This window comes from Manis javanica, chromosome 5 (assembly GCF_040802235.1).
Source record: "Manis javanica isolate MJ-LG chromosome 5, MJ_LKY, whole genome shotgun sequence".
Classification (NCBI taxonomy): Eukaryota; Metazoa; Chordata; class Mammalia; order Pholidota; family Manidae; genus Manis; species Manis javanica.
In genome coordinates, this window is record NC_133160.1 from 101,894,552 (window position 1) to 101,917,271 (window position 22,720).

Here is a 22,720-nt window from a genome sequence, read left to right on the forward strand (position 1 = left end):
ACCTCAATTTCTCCATCTGAAAATGGGCAACAGTAATAAGCTAAACTTTCTTTGGGTGATTACTGTGATCCAAGCATTATTCTAATGTGGTACATTAACTCAATCTTTACAACAACTCTGTGATATGGGTACTGTTATTACCCTGATTTTAATGATGAGACATGAAGCAGTTAAATGAGTTGCTTAGGGTCACATATCTAGCAAAAATAAAAAGCCAGAATTTATAGTTAGGCAATCTCACTCCAAAGTGACTTTTGAAAACCACTGCACTACACTGTCTCATAAGGTCAGCATAAATATTAAATTAACAAATGTCTGCAAGGGGCTTATTTTTTTTAGCCCAGTACCTAATTCTAAATTAAATGATAAATGCATAATAGCTACCCATTCCACTCATTCTTCCCATCATTAAATAATAATCTGGTATTCAGATGATATCCTCCTGTTCCTCCTTTTGTTTACTGTTTATTTTCCTGCCATGTCATCTTCCATGACTTATTTGATAAGGGGAAAAAGCAATGAAATATTGAAAGAAATAATAGAGTTGAAGCCTGAAAGCCTATGGTAGGCTCTTTCTCTAGACAGCACAAGTATTGATAACTAAAATTTCAGCAGTGTGCAAAGGATTTTGGTGATAAGAGAGAGAGGCTAAAAAGAAAAGGCAAGCAAAGGACGGGGATGACAGGCAAGTGTGTACAGGCAGCTATAAGACTGAACAGAAATACAAAGCTCACTCCTGTAAGCAGGAGACAGATGTGAATGCCACAAAAAATGCTCATTTTAATATTCTGTTAAAGCAATGAATAATTCAGGAATCTCTATAATAGTTAGCAAGTTCCTGGTGTTTTAAAGTTCTACACAGTTCCACAATATTAACTATACTTTTGAATGATCTAGGTAGAAGAGTATATGCCTCATATATGGGGCAGTTTTAGAAATGATTTATCTTTCCATTGATATTATTTTGCAGTTCAGATATTTCTTACATGTGCTTTTTCCTTGTTTCTCCTCTCCAAGAATTTTAGTGTAAGAGATTTTCCATTCATTAAAGTGATGGGCGAGTTTTAATTCTATCTAGACAAACCTGTGTTCTTTGAGAGAAATCCTAGACTTTTAAGAGAAAAAATTGACTTAGCTACTCATTGTACCAAGGAGTAAACTGGCAGTGGCTAAATATATATGCCCCCAAAGCTAAAATGAATTCACAACTCAAAAAAAAATTTTAACTTGAGACTTAAATTTAGAACCTACAATTGACAAAAGCAAAAAAAAAAAAAAGGAGAGAGAAAGAGAATCTATTCCGGCTGAAAGGTTGAAGAGAAGAAAAGAAACTAGGGGAAAAACCTGAGAATGATTATTGTTAAAGTTTTATGAAGTGGAGGTATTACTTCTCCTCTCTTGAAACTTGCCTTTAGGGTTGAGCCTAAACTTTAGAAATTCAATATAGGTGTCCTAAATGTTTTTGTGTTAATAAACAGTGTTTCCATAACACTTCGTAGGAACCAGTAACTAAAACTAAAGAGCAGGGTTCCGTAAAATAAGGTTATCTATCCTCTCACTATCTCTATTTGACTGGAAAACAAAACAAAAAAAACAAAACTAGGAAGCAATAGGAAGGACACTTGGGCTTTCTTACCGTTCTTGGTTGATGGGTCGTAAATAGGCACCTCTACCAATCTGCACCTAGCCCAACTTTCCTGGGCCAGGCTGACATGTAAAGTTGCTCCTCAAAGAGATTTTAACATGAAAGTACTTCACTGAACATGTTTCATGTTGTGATAGTTTTTTCATTTCTTACCCTTCACTTGAGTGAGAATAATCATATAAAACATTAGCTAACTAGAAACCTATACTATTAGTTCCAGCTATTGGACCCTCAGACAGGAGTAAGGTGTTGCTTTTGCTTTGTTTTCCCATCTGTTTCTGGAACATCCCACCCATCATCTCTGTACTTGCACTTTAGGCCCAGTTGCTTGGGTGTGTGTGTGTGTGTGTATTACATTAAAATATATATAATTTATATATAAAACATTTATAAATCTAGATAGATTTATAAAATACATATATTTATATAAATTTATATAAATAAATATTAATTTATTTATTTTAAAAAAGATTTATAGGAAATATTTTTATCTTATAGAATCTTGGTCCCCAACTTATTCTTAACACTATTATGTACCATATTTCTCTGTATCATCTTAGGCAGTTAGTGGTAAACATATACTATATATATATATTATATAACTAATAACTCTCTATTTCTGTGCCAAAAATGTATAGCATTTCCCTTCTGAAATCAGTAGATGAAAAGAATTTTGTGAGACGAAAAGAGAGGGCCTTGTTGAGTTATCTCCTCTTTGGCATATGACCCTTACAGAGTCGTTAAGGATTTAGGCTTTCCATAGAAGTATTTATTCCCCATTGATCTCCAGAATAGAGTAAAAAATGAGTGTGCTGGGAGTCTTGAATCCGTTTTTAGCAGAAGAAAATGTTTCTGTTTTAACTATGTTCATTCATGAGTATCAATATTCGCCCTAAGTTTAAAAAAGGTCACTTTTCTAAAATGTCACTTGCAACCAACTTTCTCATCTACCCCAAAATTATCTTTATTTTTAGTTTTTATTATTTTTTTCTCTCAGTATTTGGGAATTTCAACAGAAATACATAAAAATTTCAGCCAGATACAGGGTCACAGAACAGTATGAATCTAGCTGTGTTCATTTCTCTGGGCTATTTGTTTACTCATTCAGCTATTACTAGCAAAGAGAAGACATGTCAATATAATTTGCTTTTATTTTTATATTAGAAAAATATCTTATTACACCTTAAATGTAACTCAGAGGATGTAGTTAAAATGTAATTATAATGATACCAGGCCTTCCTTTAAGGACATAGTGACATTGCTGGAAGGGGCTGCAAAACTTTGCTGTGTGTCCTCAAGGGGGATATATCTCATTCTAAAAATGGTCTTTTTCAGAGGTCTTTTTGTTTTTTAGGACTAAGACTCTTCTTAAGATAGAGAACTTGACAACATTTACAGTTATTCACTGTATGGGACATATACTAATATGCCCAAATGGGGGCATATCTAGTCCTCTCAGCTTTTAGTTTTTAACTTTATGTCAGTCGTGTTGCTTTGTTTTAGCTCTTCTCTCATGACTTTCTTAATTCACATGGACCCCAATTTTTCCTATGCTTATCTGATCCTGTTCCAGTTATCTACTGCTGTGTAACCAACTACCTCAAACTTAAAGTTTAAAACACCAATTTATGATTTTCTCTCAAGGTTCTGTGGGTTGGCTTGGCTCCGCTGTGGGCTCCTCACTCAGGATCCCTCATTTGGGGCATTTGCAGAGGGGCAACTACAGGAGTTATCCAAAGATTTGACTGGGCTACACACCCAAGACAGGGCCTTGGTGCTTTTCCATCTGGCCTCTCTCCAACAGAACAGGCTGTGTTTCCTACACAGTGGCTCAGGATTTAAAATACACAGTGGGTCAAAAACTCATTAATTGGATTTGTTGGTCTAAGAGTAAAAGTTCCAATGCAAATTATGTTGTTATAGTCTGTTCTTTCTCAGGAGGCCTCCCCACTCCTGATACCCTCCAGGTTCTTAAGAGTTGAAAGCAGAAGTTGGTAGGTTAGTTTCATGAACTAAGCCTGGGACTGTTACAGAATCATTGCCATTAAATTAGTCAAAGCAGTCAGATTCAAAGGAGTGCAGAAATATGTTCCACACCATGGTGAAGTTGCAGAGTTACATTGCAGAAGAGCTTGTGAAATGGGACTTGGTTTGGAGCCATCTTTGGAGAATATGACATGCCTAAGTTGGTCCCTAATAGCAATGCAGGTGTTGGGCACTGAAAATTATTCTCAAAGTGTTTAGTATACTCGTATTAGTTAGGATTCTCCAAAGAAACAGAACCAATAGGATATATGAATATATATCCATGTACATATATGTTGTGGGTCGAATTTGTTCTAGGTTCTTGTCCCTGCCGAAACAAAGAACTGAAAGGCAGAGACACAAAACAGAATGAAAGTTTTATTTGAATACATTCCAAGGGAGGAGCCGGCTGGAGTCAAGGTAGACAAACGTCTCGATTTTCTAGGGGAGGGCCTATTTACCATGTCCTCCCTGGAGGCACCTCTTTGTTTGACAGTGAGGTCATTTGATTGACAGTTCTAATTATACATCCATTCCTCTTGGTGAGCATGTCCTTTCCCAAAATCACACAGAAAAGCCCACAGTGGGGAGGTGGGGGGCTGCTGGGGGAGCAACACTACAATTTTATTTTAGTGAGATTATGATGAGGTGTGGTTTGGGGTGGTTCTTAGTCTTGTTCAGTTGCACCTGCAATGGAACCTGGTTGGGACCAGTTTGGCCTGGTCCCAATAGGTGAGGACGTTATCTTCCTGAAAAGTCTTTGTTATCTTCAAGTGGGACCCCCAAAGTGGGCAAATTTTCTTTGAACCTTATCTTCCCCTTCCCCAGCTGCTCATGTCTATCCTTCTACCTAACATAGGGATATTTGTTTATTTATTTGTTTGTTTATTTATTATGAGGAACTGGCTCAAATGGTTGTGGAGGCTGAGAAGTCCTACAATTGGCTATCTGTAAGCTGGAGACCCTGGAAAGCCAGTGGTATAAATCCAGTCTGAGTCCAAAGGCCAGAGAACCAGGGAAGCAGATGGTGTAAGTCCCAGTCCAAGGGCAGGAGAAGACACATGCCCCTGTTCAAACAGGCAGGCAAGAAACTGTAAGGTTGAAGGCACTTGGAGGAGGGGTGAGCACATCAGACACTGATGAAAAGTCCCCAGCTGCTGCTCCCTCCCAACCTGAAAAATGTGCCTTAGGCTAGCCAATCCTCACACCGCTGTAAATATAAGCTCTGCCTCCCCATACCTTCTTTAAAAACTTGCTGCCTGTCTACTTTCGCGTGACTTCCCTGGCCTGTGACAGGAAGGCCACAGAACCTTGCCCAGGGGTATTCAAATAAATTACCTGGCCCTTTGTTGCCTCTCTTCACCTGCTTATTTTTGCTGGAATTTATCTTACATTTGGTGCCAAAACCTGGGAAGGAATGTGAGTGTGGGGTCCCGACCGGCCACCGGCGGCCCCGCCCCCTCCTTCCCCGACCTGGGTCCACAGTCTGCTGTCTGCTGCGTGGACTATTTTCTGATGAGTCCCTCAGTTTCTCACGGTCTGCTTCCCTTCCTAACTCCGTTTCACCTGGTCCGTTAGAAATCGTGCGTACATCCAGGTCTGGCTATTCAGCCCATCCGTTGCGAGTATCCGGGATACTCGCCCCTGACCCTGCAGTGTGGGAGACGTCCCTCACCCAGGCTCCCAGGACGTCTCCCCTGACTTGGTGCACTTGGGATGCTGGGCGCTCCTCTCAGCAGGATTTGTTGGGAAGTGGCATAGACATGGGGAACCAGCCCTTGAAAGCAGAGGCTCAGACCCCGTTGCAGTGTCTCATTTCTAATTTGGCTACTCTATGTTTGTCCTGGGAAGTTCCCAAACAGAAGATAGTCTTTCTTTGCTCTGAGGCCGGGCCTCAGTATCCCTTGGACAATCAATCTCACCGGCCCCCTGAGGGAAATTTCAGTTTTAGCCTCCTCATCACCTTGATTAATTATTGCCACATACGTGCAGGCTTTTTAGACTTTGCACCCCCGCCCAAACCTTTATGTAAACATTCAATAACTCAGGTTCTCCTGGCCCGATCTCCAGTTAAATATTGTCAGCCTCTTACTCTGCCCAGTCCTTCCTTTTCAGATCCACCAGAAAACCTCAGTCGCCTGCCTTCCTCAGCTTGCAATCCCCTCCCCCTCTCTCCACCACCATCTTTAAGTCCTTTGTCTTCACACGTGTCGCCTCCATCTTAAAGTCCTACATTCTCAATCATGCCATTGTCCTGCTCTCCTCTTCTGGTGGCTGCACCACCCCCTCCCCCTCTCCTTCCACCTTCACCGCCCTCTTCCCCCACCGGAACACGCTCCTCCCACCCTCTGGTTCCAGAAGCCATGAACTAGAAGCTGGAGAGAAAGAAGGCAATTGGATATCAGTAACTCAAGTCTTTATATTGGTTTATCTCTCTGTGTATATGTTTTTGTGTGTGGGGGTGTTGCTGACTGTAGTCGTTGTACCTCAGTTTGTACTTTTGTGTGTCTAGGTGTATAGATGAAAAATATTTTATTTAAAAAGAAGTGCTTGTAAAAATTAGGCATTCTAAAACTTCCAGGAAATATGATAAAAAGTATTAAGCATTAATGCTAATCTGAGTTTGGCTGAGGCAAGCATGTCCTTGTTATCAGCTGCCTAAGTTTACCTAATGTGATTTAAGTTAATGTTATGTGCTAAATATTTTAAGAATAAATGCCTAAAGGCTTGGCTTTGTCTAATATTCAGTAAAGGTCTCGTAAATAACCTAGCATAGTTAAAAATAAGTATAGCAAATAAATCCCAGTATCAAATACACAGCAAAATTAAAATTTTGTTTTCAGTTAAAAAGACAAAGTTTTCTTAACTGTTAATCTGCTCTTAATATTAAAAAATTGCAATAAGTTTTCTAATTGTTTTATCAAAGCAGTTTCTCAAGCTTAAAGTCTCAATGAGTTGTCAGATATTTAAGAAAATGAAATCTTAATATTAAAAGGACTAAAAGCTAAACTTTAATAACTGTGTAGCCTTCTTTATTTGCCTTTGAAGTACCTTGTCATTCTAGTTAATTAGATAAGTATTGCTTCATGGCAACCTATAATCCTATTTAAGCAAGTGCCAAAGAAACTTTCTTCTGACAACTTCCCAAAATCAAATTCAAAAAGGTACTTTTACCTCTAATTAACTGATATTTTCCAGAGGGCTCCTAGAACATGTCAGAAGAACCTTTTCTCATTGGAGAAAGTATTTAGCTAATTAAACTCATTTATCTGATATATAATTACCTGCTTAATTACCTAGAAAGCACTGTCAAAAAGAATAATGCTAAACTTTGTTACTAAATGTTTTGTGTTACAGAAATATCAGAATTTCCCTATGACAACTGTCTTACAGTAAGCCGTCATCAGATCTTTAACCATTGTCATTTGTAAGTCTTTTGTCATCTATACTCACTGTTTTATTATTGTTAAGCTAGTAAAGAACTAGATTTCAGCTAAACAGGTATTACATAGGATTAAGTAAACTAAGGAAGATAATTTGGTGGCTTTTTGTTTCAAATGTTGTTGATAAACTGTTTTAAGCTTTTTTTCTTAAGCTGACAACAGTTTAGTAAATGACTACCTTTATAAGCAGAATTGAAACCTTATCTTTCTCTCTACCTGATCCCTCCAGAATTTGAAAACTCTCAATAACTATTTTTATATTTCATAGCAGTATGTTTATTTGCACAAGTTCAATAAGAATCTGCTTTCCTTGTAAAAAGACCAATTAAAAACACTGGTTATATTACCAAGGTTTTGACTGGAACATCATACCTGAGAGACATGTGCATAAACTCGGATATGAACTTTAAGGAACTAAAGTTGACTATATAAAGCCAACAAAGCCCCTGGGAAGAATTGGCCTGGTACCTTGCTTACAGGGTTCCCAGCAGCCTTACCAGGTGAGTAAAGAAGGTCACTTCCTGGCAGGTGCAGGAACCTCAGGATGTCTTGGAAACCTCGAGAAGAGAAAAATTCACCCAAATCTACAGGTACTGCAGGCAAAACCTGATAGCAAGTCTGGCTTGGCTTTCTGGCCTTGAGAGGCCTTTAAAAGTTCAATTTGAAATTCCTTACAAAAAGTTCCAGCAAAGCACATTTAAAAGAGCCTATATAATCAATTGCTCTTCTTGCTGCACTTATGCAAATAATAAAGTCGTGTTAATTATTTTCTTAATCTAGCTACTTCTAATAAAAATAAGGGTGATTTTAGAGAAAAATATTGTTTCAATAATGCAGTCTTATCTATACTAAATCCTAATACTAGTCATTAAAATGTAAACTCAATACAAAATTTTAGTTTCCCCATAATACCTAGCTATAATTCTCAATTAAACTCTTCATATTTCTAGTTCTCATATTCAGCCATGCATTCTTAATCTCATCAAATTTGTCCTTCCAGAATAAAAGCACCAACTTTCTGAGGCCCTCTCAACTAACCAGTAATAGAAACCTAGCTGCACCCATCACTGCGTCCCTTCTCAGCATGAAGCAGCCAGAGCCATCGTTGCCCCTTTTCCCTAGCAGCAGCTAGAGTCTCTATCTGTAGAAAAGAAAATGAAACAAAAACCATGAGCTTGGACAGAGTGAAGTGAGGACCTCTAGAGAAAGAGTGAGATGTTTGCAGTCAGAGCGATATAGCTACATGCTACGAACCCCCCTCGGCCCTCCGACACAACGCCCCTTTTCAGCCAGAAGTAGCCAAATTAAGTCATTACCCATTATGACCCAAAGGCTGAAATGTAAGGTTGAAGGCACTGGGCGGGGGGGGAGCGGGGGGGAGAGGGGAGCACGTCAGACACTGATGAAAAGTCCCGGGCTGCTGCTCCCTCCCAACCTGAAAAATGTGCCTTAGGCTAGCCAATCCTCGCACCGCTGTAAATATAAGCTCTGCCTCCCCCCACCTTCTTTAAAAAACTCGCTGCCTGTCTACTTTCGCATGACTTCCCTCGCCTGTGACAGGAAGGCCACGGAACCTCACCCGGGGGTACTCAAATAAATTACCTGGCCCTTTGTTGCCTCTCTTCACCTGCTTATTTCGGCTGGAATTTATCTTACAGAAACAAAAGGGGCAAATTCCTCCTTCCTCTGCCTTTTCTTCTGTTCAGGCCTACAATGGATTTGGTGATGCCCACCCACAGTGAGGGAGGCAATCTACTTTACTGAGCCCAACCATTCAAATTTAAATCTCAACCAGAAATACCCTCACAGACACATCCAGAAATAATGTTTAATTTGGGCACTCCTTGACCCAGTCATGCTGACTCATGAATTAACCATCAGACTACTGGATTTGATGATATGAGCAGCTGGGGAAGGGGAAGATAAGGCTCAAGGAAAAACTGCCCAGTTTGGGGATCCCACTTGAAAGATAGCAAAGGCTTTTCAGGAAAATAGCATCCTTACCTATTTGGACCTGGCCATTCTGCACAGCATAAATATAGTTTATGTTGTGCCATTGATTTTACATTAGCTATTCTACATCTAGAATCAAGCTTTGCATCATCTGGCTAAAGGGTGAAATATACCTGATAATCCCTGTCTCAAAATTTCAGAAGATAGTATACTGAAAAATTATCTTTGAATATTATTTATCAAAGATAAAACTTCCTGAGGTGTTTAGGTCCAGTAACTGTCAGAAGCATCTAGTAAGTGGTGGCAGAAAGGATACAAGTCACAGACTTCTGCTTCCAATACCATGAATGTTAATTAATTTTAAAAATAAAGTTTGAAATAAAGGACCAAGCTTCAAGTTGGGAAAAAAGAAAAGGTGGTGAGCTCACTGATAGTTTGTTTATATCCTAAGTGATTACCAATAGCTTAAGTTTAAAATTAATCAGTTCTTTATGGTTATGACTTTATACAGTCATCTAAAATAGGAGTCAGGAAACTATGGCCTATGGACCAAATATTCCCCATCATCTGTTTTTGTAAATAAAGTTTTATTGGAACACAATCATGTTCATTTACATATTGTCTGTGGCTGCTATTGCTACAATGACAGACTGACTATTTGTGATGAAAAGCATATGGCTACAAAGTCAAAAATATTTACTATCTGTATTGATCACACCATTCCCAAGACCTTAACCTAATCAACTGACTTTGTCATTAAAGATGCATTAAGACAAAAAAAAACTATGAATTCCCAAAAGACAGATTTTATGGCCAGGCAATTCTGTTATAATTGAATACACCTAAATGTTAGGAGAGACAGAAGGGGGAGTGGAGAGGAGGGAGGTGACAATCCTGAGTACTTCATAACATGTTGGATCCTGAACAGAAACCCAGTAAGTACACTCCATATGTAGGAGATGAGGCAATGAAGACTAGGAAACGATAGTGATTTACTTTTGATAGCCATTATTCAAGCCCATCTAACTCCAGAGCTCATGGACTTTGCACAATACCGAACTGCCTGTATAAAAAGATATACCAAAAATAGGAGAAGATCGCCTTTCCTTGAAAATATTCTTTAGGGCTCAAGTCATAAAACATGTCAGGGTCTAAGAAAATTGTGATCTAATAAGACAAGGCTCATTTATCAGCAGTGTTCTCATCATTTGAGATTTCCTGCTCACATTATGGTTCAACATCTGTTACTGATGAATATACACTAATGAATATAGCATACTGGTAAGGAGCAAAGATTCTAAAGCCAGTCTGCCTTTGTTTTAACTCAAGCTTGCCCACTTGTGACCCTGTGTAAGCTGCATAGCTTCTTTGAGCTTCAATCATCAGTAAAATGGGGGATAATAAAAATACCCACCTGATAAGAATTTTGTGAGGCATAAATGAGTTAGTAATAAATGACATTATTGGAATAACTGGGAAAATTTGAATATGGACTGTACTTTAGAAAGTTACATCAATGTTAAATTTCTTAAGAATGACAGTGTGACTGTGTAGGAGAATTCCTTGTTCTTATACTGAATGCTGAAGTATTTAGGAGTCAAGCATCATGATGTCACACTTCCCGTAACCATTCTTTATGTTTGCCAACCACATTTGCAAAAAAGTATATGTATATGAAAGGCAGAGGCGCACAGAAATAGATAGAAGATAACATCAATATGGCAAAATGTTAACCATTGGTGAATTTAGGTGAAACATATAATAAGGGTGCTCATGTAGTAATCTTCGAACTTTTCTGAAGACTTAGTATTTTTCAAAATAAAAAGATAGTAGACAATTAGTTGATGCATGTGATGCCTTACAACCATTAGTTATCAGACAAAAATCACTCAGAGGACAGGGTTCTTCATTTTCATATGTCCAGTGTCTAAACATTACCCAGCTCCATAGCAGATGCCCAAAACATCTTCTCAATGAATATATTGAAAGATGAATAAATGTTTGTCTTCTTACTCTTACTCACTGTCTCCTTCCTGCACTATTCCCATTTGAAATTTGCTTTCAGGTTTATATCAAGGCATAAATTGCAGTTAAGGCTTTTCATATCAGTCCTCTTTGGTTGCCTGTGTGTTTGTGTGTATGTACGCGCATATAGACATCTAAGAGTTTTCTACCCCATCCCTCTCCCTACCCTACCTAAAGTCAAGTCAAATAGGAAAAGGGTATGGCACAGGACATTCCATTAAATTTGAATCAGATAAACAATGAATCATTTATTTAATATAAGTATGTCCCAAATACTTCACAGAGGCCCAATATTGCAAGGAACACACTTACACTAAATTTTTTTTCATTGTTTATCTGAAATTCGAATTTAACTAGGCATCCTATATTTTTACTTGTTAAATCTGGCAACTCTAATAAAAAACATTTATACCCTGGTGTATATGTCTGACTATTCCCACATGCATGTCAAAATCTCAGCTATGTTGATTTATCCACAAGAAAATGTTTATAGTGTTTCTGAGTTTTAAACCACAGAGGAAATAAGCTTTTATCCATTGATTGAATTGTACCCTACTGGTCCTACCTTTTTCAATTCTGAATCTCTCATTTTTCTTCTTAATTATAACACATTTGAAGTATTGCATTTTTATTTGTGGTACAAACCTATAGATAGAATATACATATAGGTCACATAAAAATACTTGAGGATAATAATTAAACCTAATATACAGTGTTAAGTAGTGTGATTAAAGAAATAAGCATTTATTATATACAGTGTCATTAATGTCAATCTCATCTTAGAAGTACTTCTTGCACAAACAATATATTTTAGCAGTTAGTAATAATGCAGGCACATTAAAAATACTATTTATACAACTACAACCTCAAAACATTCAATCAACCTTGATCTCATGGATTGGTTAACTACTTGATAAATGGCCCTGATTTATAATGGCCTTTCAATAACATACCAGGGAAAAGCAACAGGAAGCCCATTACTTGCAGAAGCAATTATAGAAATCATTTTGGAACAGGAGCTCCATTCCACATTATAATAAGCACATTTGTTATATTGTACCTTCCTGAGTTGCACTTTGAAAATGGTAGACACTCGAAACGCCAGAATGGATGACTTCATCCCAGGCGGCCTTCACTGGTGGTAGTAGTAATCATGACCATCATAACCATCGTAGCTGCGCCCTTTATAGTAGCTGTACTCATCCTCATAGGCTCGGTAATTGTCCCCACGGGGCTCCCCGTTCCCATTTTCGTAGACTTCATACCCACTGTCGTATTCACTGGTGCCCGTGGGTTCATACTCCCCGCCTGAGCTGGTGGTGCTGAGCTCGCTCGCCATGGGGGTGGCACCCCGGAACTCTGGTGGTGGCGATGTAGGCTGAAATCCACCGTTTGGAGTTGTTTCCATAGGGCTGCCATTACCCTGCTCGCCAGCCTCTGTGATTCCTTCTGCATCGGCTTCAGTAGCACTTTCTTCACCTTCCCCATCATCCCCACCACTGCTGCCTTTGCCGTTGTCCACATCTGTGCTGTTGGTGCCGTTGACACTGTGCTCGTTTCCATCCACTTCCGCTTCAGTTTCTTCCTCTTCCTCCTCCTCTTCCTCTTCCTCTTCGTCACTTTCCTCCTTTTTCTTGGCCTTGTTTCTTACAGCCCCAGCCTGTAAGGAAAAGTTTGAAAGAATCTAAATCTAGACAGGCAAATGTTAAACTTAAGGCCATTACTTTATCCAACCAGGCTGCACAGGAAGTCTTGTTTTAAATGTCATTTTGAATTGCAGCCAATTTAACTCACAGAAGAATTGGTGGAGGTTTAAAAAAGATTCAGAATGATATTTTTGTCACTGGTTTTTAATGTAGAAGTATGTGCCTGATAGGTAAGCTTCCACTGTGGCAGATGCTTCCTAGAGCTTTGCTACTCACTTTCTCTGCCCTGGAAACCTCTTTCCTGAAAGGCGATGGCATCAATCAGGACATTTTATCCATTGCTAAGATGCTTGCCCTCCGTCTGTGAAAGTCAGTGTAACAACACGGGGAGAGAAGTCGCCTGGGGAAAGATCTTTCTTTATTGTAAACAGGGAAATTGAATCTGCATTCACTTTTTCAGCTTTTTCAAAGTAAGTTTCACAGTTAGATAATATAAAATACGTGTGTATAGTGTCAGGATAACCTTAGACTTCAGTAAAGAAATGAAATCTGGTGTAACATTTTGGAGGAATTATTACCTTCTTGGGAAGCTGCATGGCGGCTAGACCTGTATTCCCCATACCAGGTGTGGTCTCCTCTCCGTAGCCAGGTGTTGTAGCAGAAAGTGTAGTGTTCTCAGCTTCAGATTCTTCGTCTTCATTCTCATCAGAATTTTGATTCTCTTCATTGTTTTCTTCTTCATTCGAAGTCTCCTGGTGAAAACATTAAGAGCAAGAAAATTTATTTTGGCTGGAAGATAATTCAAGATTTTTTGGATGTGTGAACCACTGCTGGGAAAATCTCAGCCAGCTCATTGCCCGAGGTTGGCAAATCATCTTGTGACATTTTCGCTTCTCACTTGTCAGAACTCAGCTCAAAGTTCTCTCGCCTATTTACCACACTATAGTTTGTTTTAGATATTTCTGTATTCTATTTAATCAATTTAAAGATATTCATATGATAATTTCAGCAAATCTGACAATAAAGCTTCATACCATACATGATTTAGGCTTTTAAAGTCTTATCAACAACTACTAAGGCATGGTAGTAAATTAATTCTTATATTTGCTGTCAAATAAGCTGAGAACTAATGCCTTTTTAAAAAATTATTCCTTATAGCAGCCCTGTAAGGTACTGCTCTCATTCTTTTGAAAAAGAAAAGTGAGCTCAGGAAAGCTAAATAACTTGCTTAAGGTCTCATAGTAGTAATGAGGCTGCATCTTTCTAACTCAAAGAGCTGAGCCCTTTCTAATGTACCATGATGTTTTTGCTGATGATTAGGATTTATATGAATTGTCTGTACTACACCAAGGATATTTTTTCAGAAAGAATTTTTTTATAGAAACACCTATCTTCAAATTGATTGCATGTCTTATTTACTACTCAACAGAATGAATATGTTTCATTTGCTTTCAAGCCTATCTAAAGAAAAAAGATATATTTAGTTCAAGTCTTTTCCCAGTATATAAACCAGTTCTGTGCTGTATGCTGTATTCAGATTTCATGCACTTGACACACAACCAAATTTTATGTACAGTGAAGAAACTAAATGCTCCAAGAAGTCCTTAGCTGTATATTATGTTACTGTGTGAAGATGTTTTTAAAAATTAATACTCTTCAAATGAATGCTTGTTATAATACTATTAGTCATAGTATAATTTTATTTAACATTGTATTCTCTTGCCTTTACCCCATGTTGTTAAGCAATGGTTTGTTAATTGAGTTAATCTCCTCATAGTTAATATTAAAAGTCAGAAATTCATACTTAAATGAGTACTGGAAAACTGAATTCATTTCAGTGTATTTTTTTAAAGAGATTATGATGTTAAGATAACTTTATCTAGGCAACCTATGTTTTAAAGACTTCAAACAAAACCCAGATTTAGCCTGCCTTATTACTAAAACAAAGTGACTAAAGGAGAATATATTTGTTTTGTCAAATCTATAAATTCCACTGTTTCAGTGAAATCTTGGGACTGCTGGAATCCACCCCAAAACAGTCTCCAAGCTAATTGTGTTGAATATCCCACTAACACCATACTGTTTATTTTTTCATGTTTAGCTTTATTGTAACACACTAAACCATTCAGGAGAGATGGAGGAAAGGTCTTTAGAGTAAGAGAATATGCTAGTCAGGTCCTGTACTCTCATTTCAGAGGTCTCACATGAGTTCAAGTAGATGGCAGGTCATTAGTGGCAAGGTCATGACTAAAAGTCCCAACTCATAGACTTACATGTTTTTTCCTACAAGATGCTTTCGTTTCCTAGACACTTTATTTATGGATGTCCTGCTGCAATGACTTAAAAAGGAAAGTAGGTCAGTCTGTTGATGGGTACTATGCCCCAAATATCTTTTTGAATATAACAACTAGCAGTAATTTGTGCTTAAAAAGTATTATGAACTCATTAGAATGGTTAAAATGACTGAAAGAAATAAGTGTTAGTGAGAATGTGGAGCAACTAGAACCCTCATATTCTGATAGTGTGGGTTTCACATTAGTACATCGCTTGGGTTGCAGCTGCTCAGGTTGAACATATACATACCTTTTGACTTAAAAATTTCACTTCTATATGAAATGGCCTCCAGAAGTGAATTCATATGCTCACCAGAAGGAGTAGTAGAATGTTCATAGCAGCACCCTCTGTTATAGCCCAAACTTGGAAACTACCCACCTGCTCAACAACAGAATAATACATTGTGGTGCATTCACATAATGAAACACAGACAATGAGAATGGATGATTAGAACTACAGAACACTATGGAAGTGTTGAGAGTGGAAGAACCCACACACAAGAGACTGTATGCTGCATGATTCCATCTGTATAATATACAAAAAGAAGCAAAAGCAATCTCTCTGTTAGGAGTCAGAGCAGCAGTTGCTTTGGAGGTGCTTGTTAATGTATGGATGGAGCACAAAGCATATGCTGCTTTTTGATATGGGTGCTGGTTACACTTGTGTGCCCAATTTCTGAAATTTCAATGACCTATATACTTAGAATAATTGTGTTCTGTACATGATATTTCGACAAAAATTTTTTGAAAATGAGACTGAATAGTTTAGCAATGGGAAAAGTCTATGATCACCAAAAGGCCCAAGTACCTTCTCATGTGAGTACAGCTCTCCTGGAGAGATTCTGTGTATTTAACTTGAATTGCCAATGAAATTTTAGGGAAGCAATGGGAGTTAAAGAGGTTTTAGAATCTCTTTAGGATGGAAGACCTCAAAGTTTATTCATCCACTCTGAGTGGATGATCTTTGGAGCATTTATTCCTCTGAAGTTTTTGAAACTAAACCACCAAATATTTACTGGGCACCATATATGTGTAAGAAACTGTGCTAGGCAGTGAGGAGATACAAAACAGGGTACACCACTGTTCCCCCACAAAGCAGAGATGAAATCTATGTTCTCTATTCCCTGGGTCATGGGAAGTTTGTAGACAGGTTCTAGGAGGATTATAAATGTTCAGAGATTGTTGGCAGAAAATTTTAAGTGTGTGTGATTTCATCAGGGTCCTAAAGGACTCCTACCAATCTTCCTCCATCCCCATCGACCAAGTGAAGAACCATTGCCATAAGATATGTAATCTAACTGAGAAATCTAGCTGGCAAGGCAATTTTACAATCACGGTATAGCACAGCTGTAGTTAAGTGGATTACCCTAGCTTAGTTCTTGTGTAAAATTACTATGTGGAATTCCAGGCAAAATTTTGTGGGATTTAGTAGGTGGCACTTTTCCTGGTACTGGCTTGACATTCTTATAAGTCCTTCCTCTAAGCTATTAGGGTAAATTATGTACTGGAAACGTTGCTTTTATGGTTTAAAAAAAAATCAAATTAACTTTCTTTTTTAAAGTTTTCACACAGTTTTGTTTCCAAGATAGCAGACGTGTATCCATGATCCATTTTTGACTGTTATTGTCCATTCATAAATAGCACGTAAGAATACCTGAGTTTAGAAGGTTCCCAAACCAATGGATAGCTATAATTGACTATCCAGGAACATGTACCTAATTAGTATGTTTCCCGTGCAGAAGTGTCAATTATAAACATATTAGCACAATTTCCAAGATATAGAGATGAATTTTAACCATGAACCACACTAATTTGCAGTACTATATAGGAAGATATTTATTATTTGAGATACATCTTGAGTATTTGCATTTCTGTAAGAGCATGAATTTTATTATTAGACAAAAATACATGAAATTCCTGTGAAAATGAACAACGCTACTTGGTGGGTCAAGAAAGGCAGATGAATTACAGTAACACTGTAGAGCATATGATTAGTTTTCATACACTATCAACTTAGTAAGTTGAGTTTTTAACTTCTGTCCTTAAAACAAGTATTGCACTGAATGTAGGATTATTATGTACTTGTCTTATGTTCTAGCCACTTTAGTATAAATAATACTTTTTCCTTTTTATCAGAATGTACACTTTCTTCACTTAAAATGGGAACATTTTTGTTTTTGTGCACTACTTGTAGGAAACTTTGACCCCAAACTGCAATAGTGTTTTAAACAGGTCATTTTAGCTGATTCTTAAAAATTTAAATAACATTCCACTGTCCAAAATAGAACACTGTGGGCAATGGCTATTTGCTGAGCCCAGACTATAGTGGACTAGATTCCTGTTTGTTTTTTGTGCTGCCTGGTTTGTTATGAAAAATCCTGCAGAAATTCCTTACCTCTTCTTCCTCCTCCTCTTCTGAGCTATCACCATATCCATTTTCTTCAGATGAGTCACTACTGCTCTAGTAAATATATACATATGAATATGAATATACATATGAACTCATACACACACACAAATGTATGAGTATACTCATGTATTCAACACCAAAGAAAATTTCCTTCTCATTGAAATAAGATAAAATACACACAAATATTTACTCAAACTAATTAGTATTACCATCCTGATTGATTTATTTACTTAAAACAAATCTCATGTGAATGTAAGAAAAGTATGATTAGATTGAGCATATACAAAATGAGATCAGAGAAAAAGTAGCATTTTACAATAATGAAGATATGAAATGAGATACTTCATTTTTGACCCCAAAAGCATAAGCAATAGGTTAAACATTTTGTATGTAAAAACTAGAACAATGAATAATAGAAGTTTCTTAACTCTGAGAAAACAAGAGGGTTAACTGGTCCAATTTATTTTGTAGAGAAGGAATCTAAAGACCAGAACACTTGTGACTTTTCTACCCAGTTCCAGACAAATCTCAGGCAGACAGAGATCACATTGTTTATATTCTTTGTAAAATGTAAATGAAATGATGCTTATAGAATATAAGTTTTTACTGGATGATTCTCTTAAATAACGAGCTCTCCTGGTGAATTTAAATTAGAATTTGACTTGAAATTAAATTTGCATATAATTTTTAGTTTTACAGCTGTACATGAAATATGTCATTTTGAATGTAGTTAAAATTAATCTTATAAAAGCCTTGTAATGACCATTACAACTATATTTGAATTTAAAAAAATCTATTTAAGGATCTGTGAACTTTGAGTATATCAATAATCTATTATGTAGACTTAATAGTTTTACAGCTATACATGAAATGTCAATAATTATTATGTAGATGATAGTTTTACAGCTTTGCATGAAATATGTCATTTTGAATGTAGTTAAAATTAATCTGTAAATATATGTATGCATATATACATAAATAATGTTATATATAAATGAGGTAAAAGTTATGTAAGAGAAAAATTAATTCACTTACTCATTTAGGAGATTGATAAAGTACCATCCCTCTGAAGAGCTCAATATTTAATGAGAATAATTTAACCAAGGAGTCTGTATATAAATATCTAATTATAAGTTAATGAGCTTTACTACTTTTTAAAAGGAAATAGAAATCTCAACATCTGTTATCAAAGCCTTTAAGACAATAGAGGAGATTCTTTATCTTTCTTCCAGTGCTAACCCCAATTGAATATTCCTTTTTTCTGCCTTGTATTGACAATGAGGTTCATAGCACGAGATGAAGTTGGAAATACAGGCATTTTCCCTGTGTCAAGAACTGTGATAGCTGAGATGACTCTGATTAAAGAAATATAAGATAAAATTCCTACCCACCAAGAGTTTACACACTAGTCAAATATCATTGAAATCATAAAAAGGCCATTTCCTCATTTAAAAATGCTTAGGGTGTTAAGCTGATTTATACTTCCATTTCTGTAGCCAAGCAGATAGACCAGTAATGTAATCTTGATAGTTTTACAGATAAGTTATGTAGACTTGATAGTTTTACAGCTATACATGAAATATGTCATATTTCACACAAGTTGGTATTCGAGAAATGATTATACATAAGGAGAGATTTGTTTGAATAAAACATGAATTCCAAAAGCAATACAGCTAAATGCATTTTGGGGTGATGATCTGGGCACCAAATACCCAGTAGACTTAAGAGAATAAATAATAAAGAGCTGTGGAAAATACACAAGTAGACATGTAAGGGAAAAATTCCTAGAAATCAAATGTTGTAAAGTAGGAGAATAGATCATAAATATTAGATTAGACTTTGGATTGGGAGCTATATTTTATTGGATTCTTTTTAAAAATAACTATGTTATAAATTCTACATTCTTAAGATGGACCCATATCCATATAATTTGTGGAAAATTTATATGTTAAGATCTATTTACAATCTGTTGGCATAGGGTGATGTTGCAGAACTGTTGATGATATTCTCTATGCTCTACTTTCATTCCTGTGGCTGATTATACATGGTTTAGATTTGAGAATTTATATATTATGATTGAGATTTTGAGATAGGAACTACACTATAGGGGTGAGCATTTAGTAGTGTAGATCAAATCACTACGTTGTATACTTGAAATATTGTATTTCAATACAAATAATATTGTGTGCCAACTATACTCGAATTTTTTAACTGTAAAGGGTTGTTTTTATTATGTAACATAGGCAACATAAGTCAATAAATTTTTTAAGAACAGTATGGTGTGATTCCTTCCACTGCCAATCACCTTTGCTTCTCCAAAGTGAGGATGACTGTCAATAAAAATAGTCCCAGGTAGTGGAAATAAATCACAGAAGGGTTAATAACATGTTCCCAGTAGGCTGAATGCTAACAAGGTGGCAGAAAGAAAACCTAGTGGGAAATTTTTTTTATGGTCATGTGCACAGCAAATGAGAAACTGCATTATAAAAGCCTTGTAATGACCATTACAACTATATATTTGAATTTTAAAAATCTATTTAAGGATCTGTGAACTTTGAGTCTATCAATAATGAAACATATAACCACTCCTAATACTTTTTCATTATGAAGATTTGGATTGGACCACACATGTATATCTATAAAAATTCTAGGTAGGGGTATCTCTGAGTACTTAATATTTTAGAAAAGTTGAGAGACTAGGTAGAAATTTTAATTTATTACCACTTCCATTTAGTTTAAGAGCAAAACAGAGCACACTTTCAAATGAGCACTGTTTACACATGGACCTGAGGTGAACCAAAGAATAGAAGACAGATCTGAAAACCCACACTCTTATATCATGTGTGCTCATATTTCTGTGGCCACAACATTCCCCATAATTATTATGGTGCTAGAAATACTTTAAGATGATCATTTCCTATCATTGTATGAGTTAGAGATGGCTTAGCCCAACATGTGGTAGAATGTTATGCCAAGCCACTGTGCTGAGGTGTTGTTTTCAGCATCCCCTGACTGCTCTCAGTGTCTCAGGAGTCCTGGGCCAAAGGGTGCATAATTGGTGCCCTGAACCCAAACTGTATAGTAACCAAAATAGCACAAATCTAGTTTGTCATATGTTTAAAATCAACACCACACCCTCCAGTTTTCAAAGGCCCTCTTTTCAGGTAACCCAGTAAAACAGAAACTCTTATTTTTAGTGTTTGTTTACAAATTTTAAGAATGTTTTGTTTCTTCACAAGCTTTAATGAATTTCTCTCTTTCCTCTGCAGCTTTTGAGCCACATCTCCAGTAGCTCAGCTCCAGTGTATGACATACTGCCCCAGTGACTTACACAGGTCTGAGGTACAGAAAGTCTTCAGCCATCACTATTAATTATCAGGAATGTTTTTTAAAATGGTCTCTGCTATTTATTAAGTCAGTTTTTCCCCTACCAATTAAAGGACTCCAAGTCACTGGATGTAAAACAGCTGTCCTGAATCAGCTACGAAGTGACAGTTAGCAGCCCCATCACTAGTTTGGTTGTCAGGGACTGATAAAATTGTCTGCTTTCAAAATGCTGGAACCGAATGTGCCAAGGTGTCTGCTTTTATTGTATCCTTCTTGACTGGGCACAAATAATTTTACTCCATGTGTGGGAATCTCTGCTTTCAAAGACAACTCAGGAATAAATGTTATTATATTAAAAATAATCTTTTTATAGTAGCTGGTCTTTCTGGCTGAATATCAGTGAGAGTTGAATTTAGGTGTTTTGTAGTTAAGTTTGATTCCCTTTGAATTGTAATGGGTGGAACCTTCCTACACCTAAACTCCTAAACCCTTGGTGGGAATGTAAACTGATGCAGCCACTGTGGAAAGCAGCATGGAGTTTCCTCAAAAAACTAAAAATAGAAATACCATACAATCCAGTAATTCCACATCTAGGAATTTACCTGAGAAAAATAAAATCCCTGATTCAAAATGATATATGCACCTCTATGTTTATTGTCACATTATTTACAATAACCAAGTTATAGAAGCAACCTAAGTGCCCATCAGTACATGAATGGATGAAGAAGATTTGGTACATATACACAGTGAAATATTATTCAGCCATAAAAAAGGAAAATCCTGCCATTTGCAACAACATGGATGGACCTAGAGGGTATTATGCTCAGTGAAATAAGCCAGGTGGAGAAAGACAAGTAACATATGATTTCACTTATTTGTGGAATATAAAAACAAAACAAATGAACAAAAGAGCAGTAGACTCAAGGACAGACAAGCGACTCATGTTACCATGGGGGAGGGGATAGGGTGGGTGGGTAGAGAGGGTGAGGGGGATAAAGGGGCACAAAAATTCTTGATCACAATATAAGTTGGTCACTGGGATGGTAGCACAGCATAGAGAACATAGCCAAGGTTTCTGTAACATGTTCCTGTGTTGACAGATAGTAACTTGACAGATAGTAACTACACTAGTGGGGGTGAGGATTTAATAATATGGGTAACTGTTGAACCATTGTGTTGTTTACTTGAAACCAATATGATTGTATATCAAAAATACTTCAATAAAAAAATGGATGATTTTAAAACAATTCTAATGGCTGAGAAAGAAAACGAATTTTTATACTTACCTGAACTGGAAATCGTTTCAGAGGAGGATAAAAGTAGGCATGCTTGTAAAGATAATATCGCGGCCTATATTTAAAGACCTGCATAAACAAAATAAATGATATATTCATGTTTAATGTGCATTAAATCTAGAGTGAGTGTAGTCAGGCCAAGGAAGCATGCCAAAATTAATTACCCCATTTTCTTCAGAATCCTCTAATTTGGCTCTCCGATGCAAATTTTTCATCTGTTTAGAAGAACATTTAATTATTACATATTCTCTCTTTACATAAAAAGACAAAAGTGGAAATAACTGTAGGTTCTTAATAAAGAACTTACTGAGGAGGCACAGGCCATTCCCAAAATGCTGAGCAAAATTAAAGCGGTCTTCATTTTGGTGATTGCTTCTGGAATTAATAAAGCAGTCAAGTTAACAAATATTAAAGCTAAGAGTGTAACATTTTTACTCTTTTAACTTTTTTGAAGTATTTAATTTGTTTTCACTTCTGTCCAATTTTAGTTTTGGCTAATTGAGACCAAATTTGTTTTTTTGTCTTAAAATCATTCCTTCTATTTAGGTGGTAGAAAACTGACTTCACTATCTATTTAAATAACCCTGAGTTCCATATTTGGTTTGTGATCTGCTGCGA

At 36.7% G+C, this 22,720-nt stretch overlaps 1 protein-coding gene, 1 long non-coding RNA gene and 1 other non-coding gene across 3 annotated transcripts; 1 reads left to right on the plus strand and 2 right to left on the minus strand.

The window, feature by feature from the left end:
• The first annotated feature begins 5,796 nt into the window (after positions 1-5,796).
• LOC140849595 (uncharacterized) lies at positions 5,797-8,465 on the plus strand. The gene is made up of 3 exons (XR_012131675.1): positions 5,797-6,074; positions 7,028-7,097; positions 8,114-8,465. It is a non-coding gene; the product is annotated as an uncharacterized lncRNA (long non-coding RNA).
• Positions 8,466-8,469: 4 nt separating this feature from the next.
• Positions 8,470-22,463, minus strand: IBSP (integrin binding sialoprotein). The gene is made up of 6 exons (XM_017667096.3): positions 22,410-22,463; positions 22,267-22,317; positions 22,094-22,171; positions 17,466-17,531; positions 13,316-13,489; positions 8,470-12,751 (listed from the first exon to the last, which is right to left on the minus strand). The coding sequence occupies exons 1-6, from the start codon at positions 22,461-22,463 to the stop codon at positions 12,224-12,226; spliced, it is 951 nt and encodes a 316-aa protein (XP_017522585.3). The 3' UTR covers positions 8,470-12,223.
• Positions 19,864-19,984, minus strand: LOC118972945 (small nucleolar RNA SNORA32). Its single transcript, XR_005062101.1, has one exon. It is a non-coding gene; the product is annotated as a small nucleolar RNA SNORA32 (small nucleolar RNA).
• Positions 22,464-22,720: the final 257 nt, after the last annotated feature.

Excerpts from the sequence above, each read along its gene's own strand:
- IBSP (XM_017667096.3), bottom strand. The coding sequence starts at position 22,463 with ATGAAGACCGCTTTAATTTTGCTCAGCATTTTGGGAATGGCCTGTGCC. Across the intron at positions 17,532-22,093 it reads TGAAACGATTTCCAGTTCAG|AGCAGTAGTGACTCATCTGA; the intron begins GTAAGTATAAAA and ends TATATTTACTAG. Across the intron at positions 12,752-13,315 it reads CCATGCAGCTTCCCAAGAAG|GCTGGGGCTGTAAGAAACAA; the intron begins GTAATAATTCCT and ends TTTTCCTTACAG.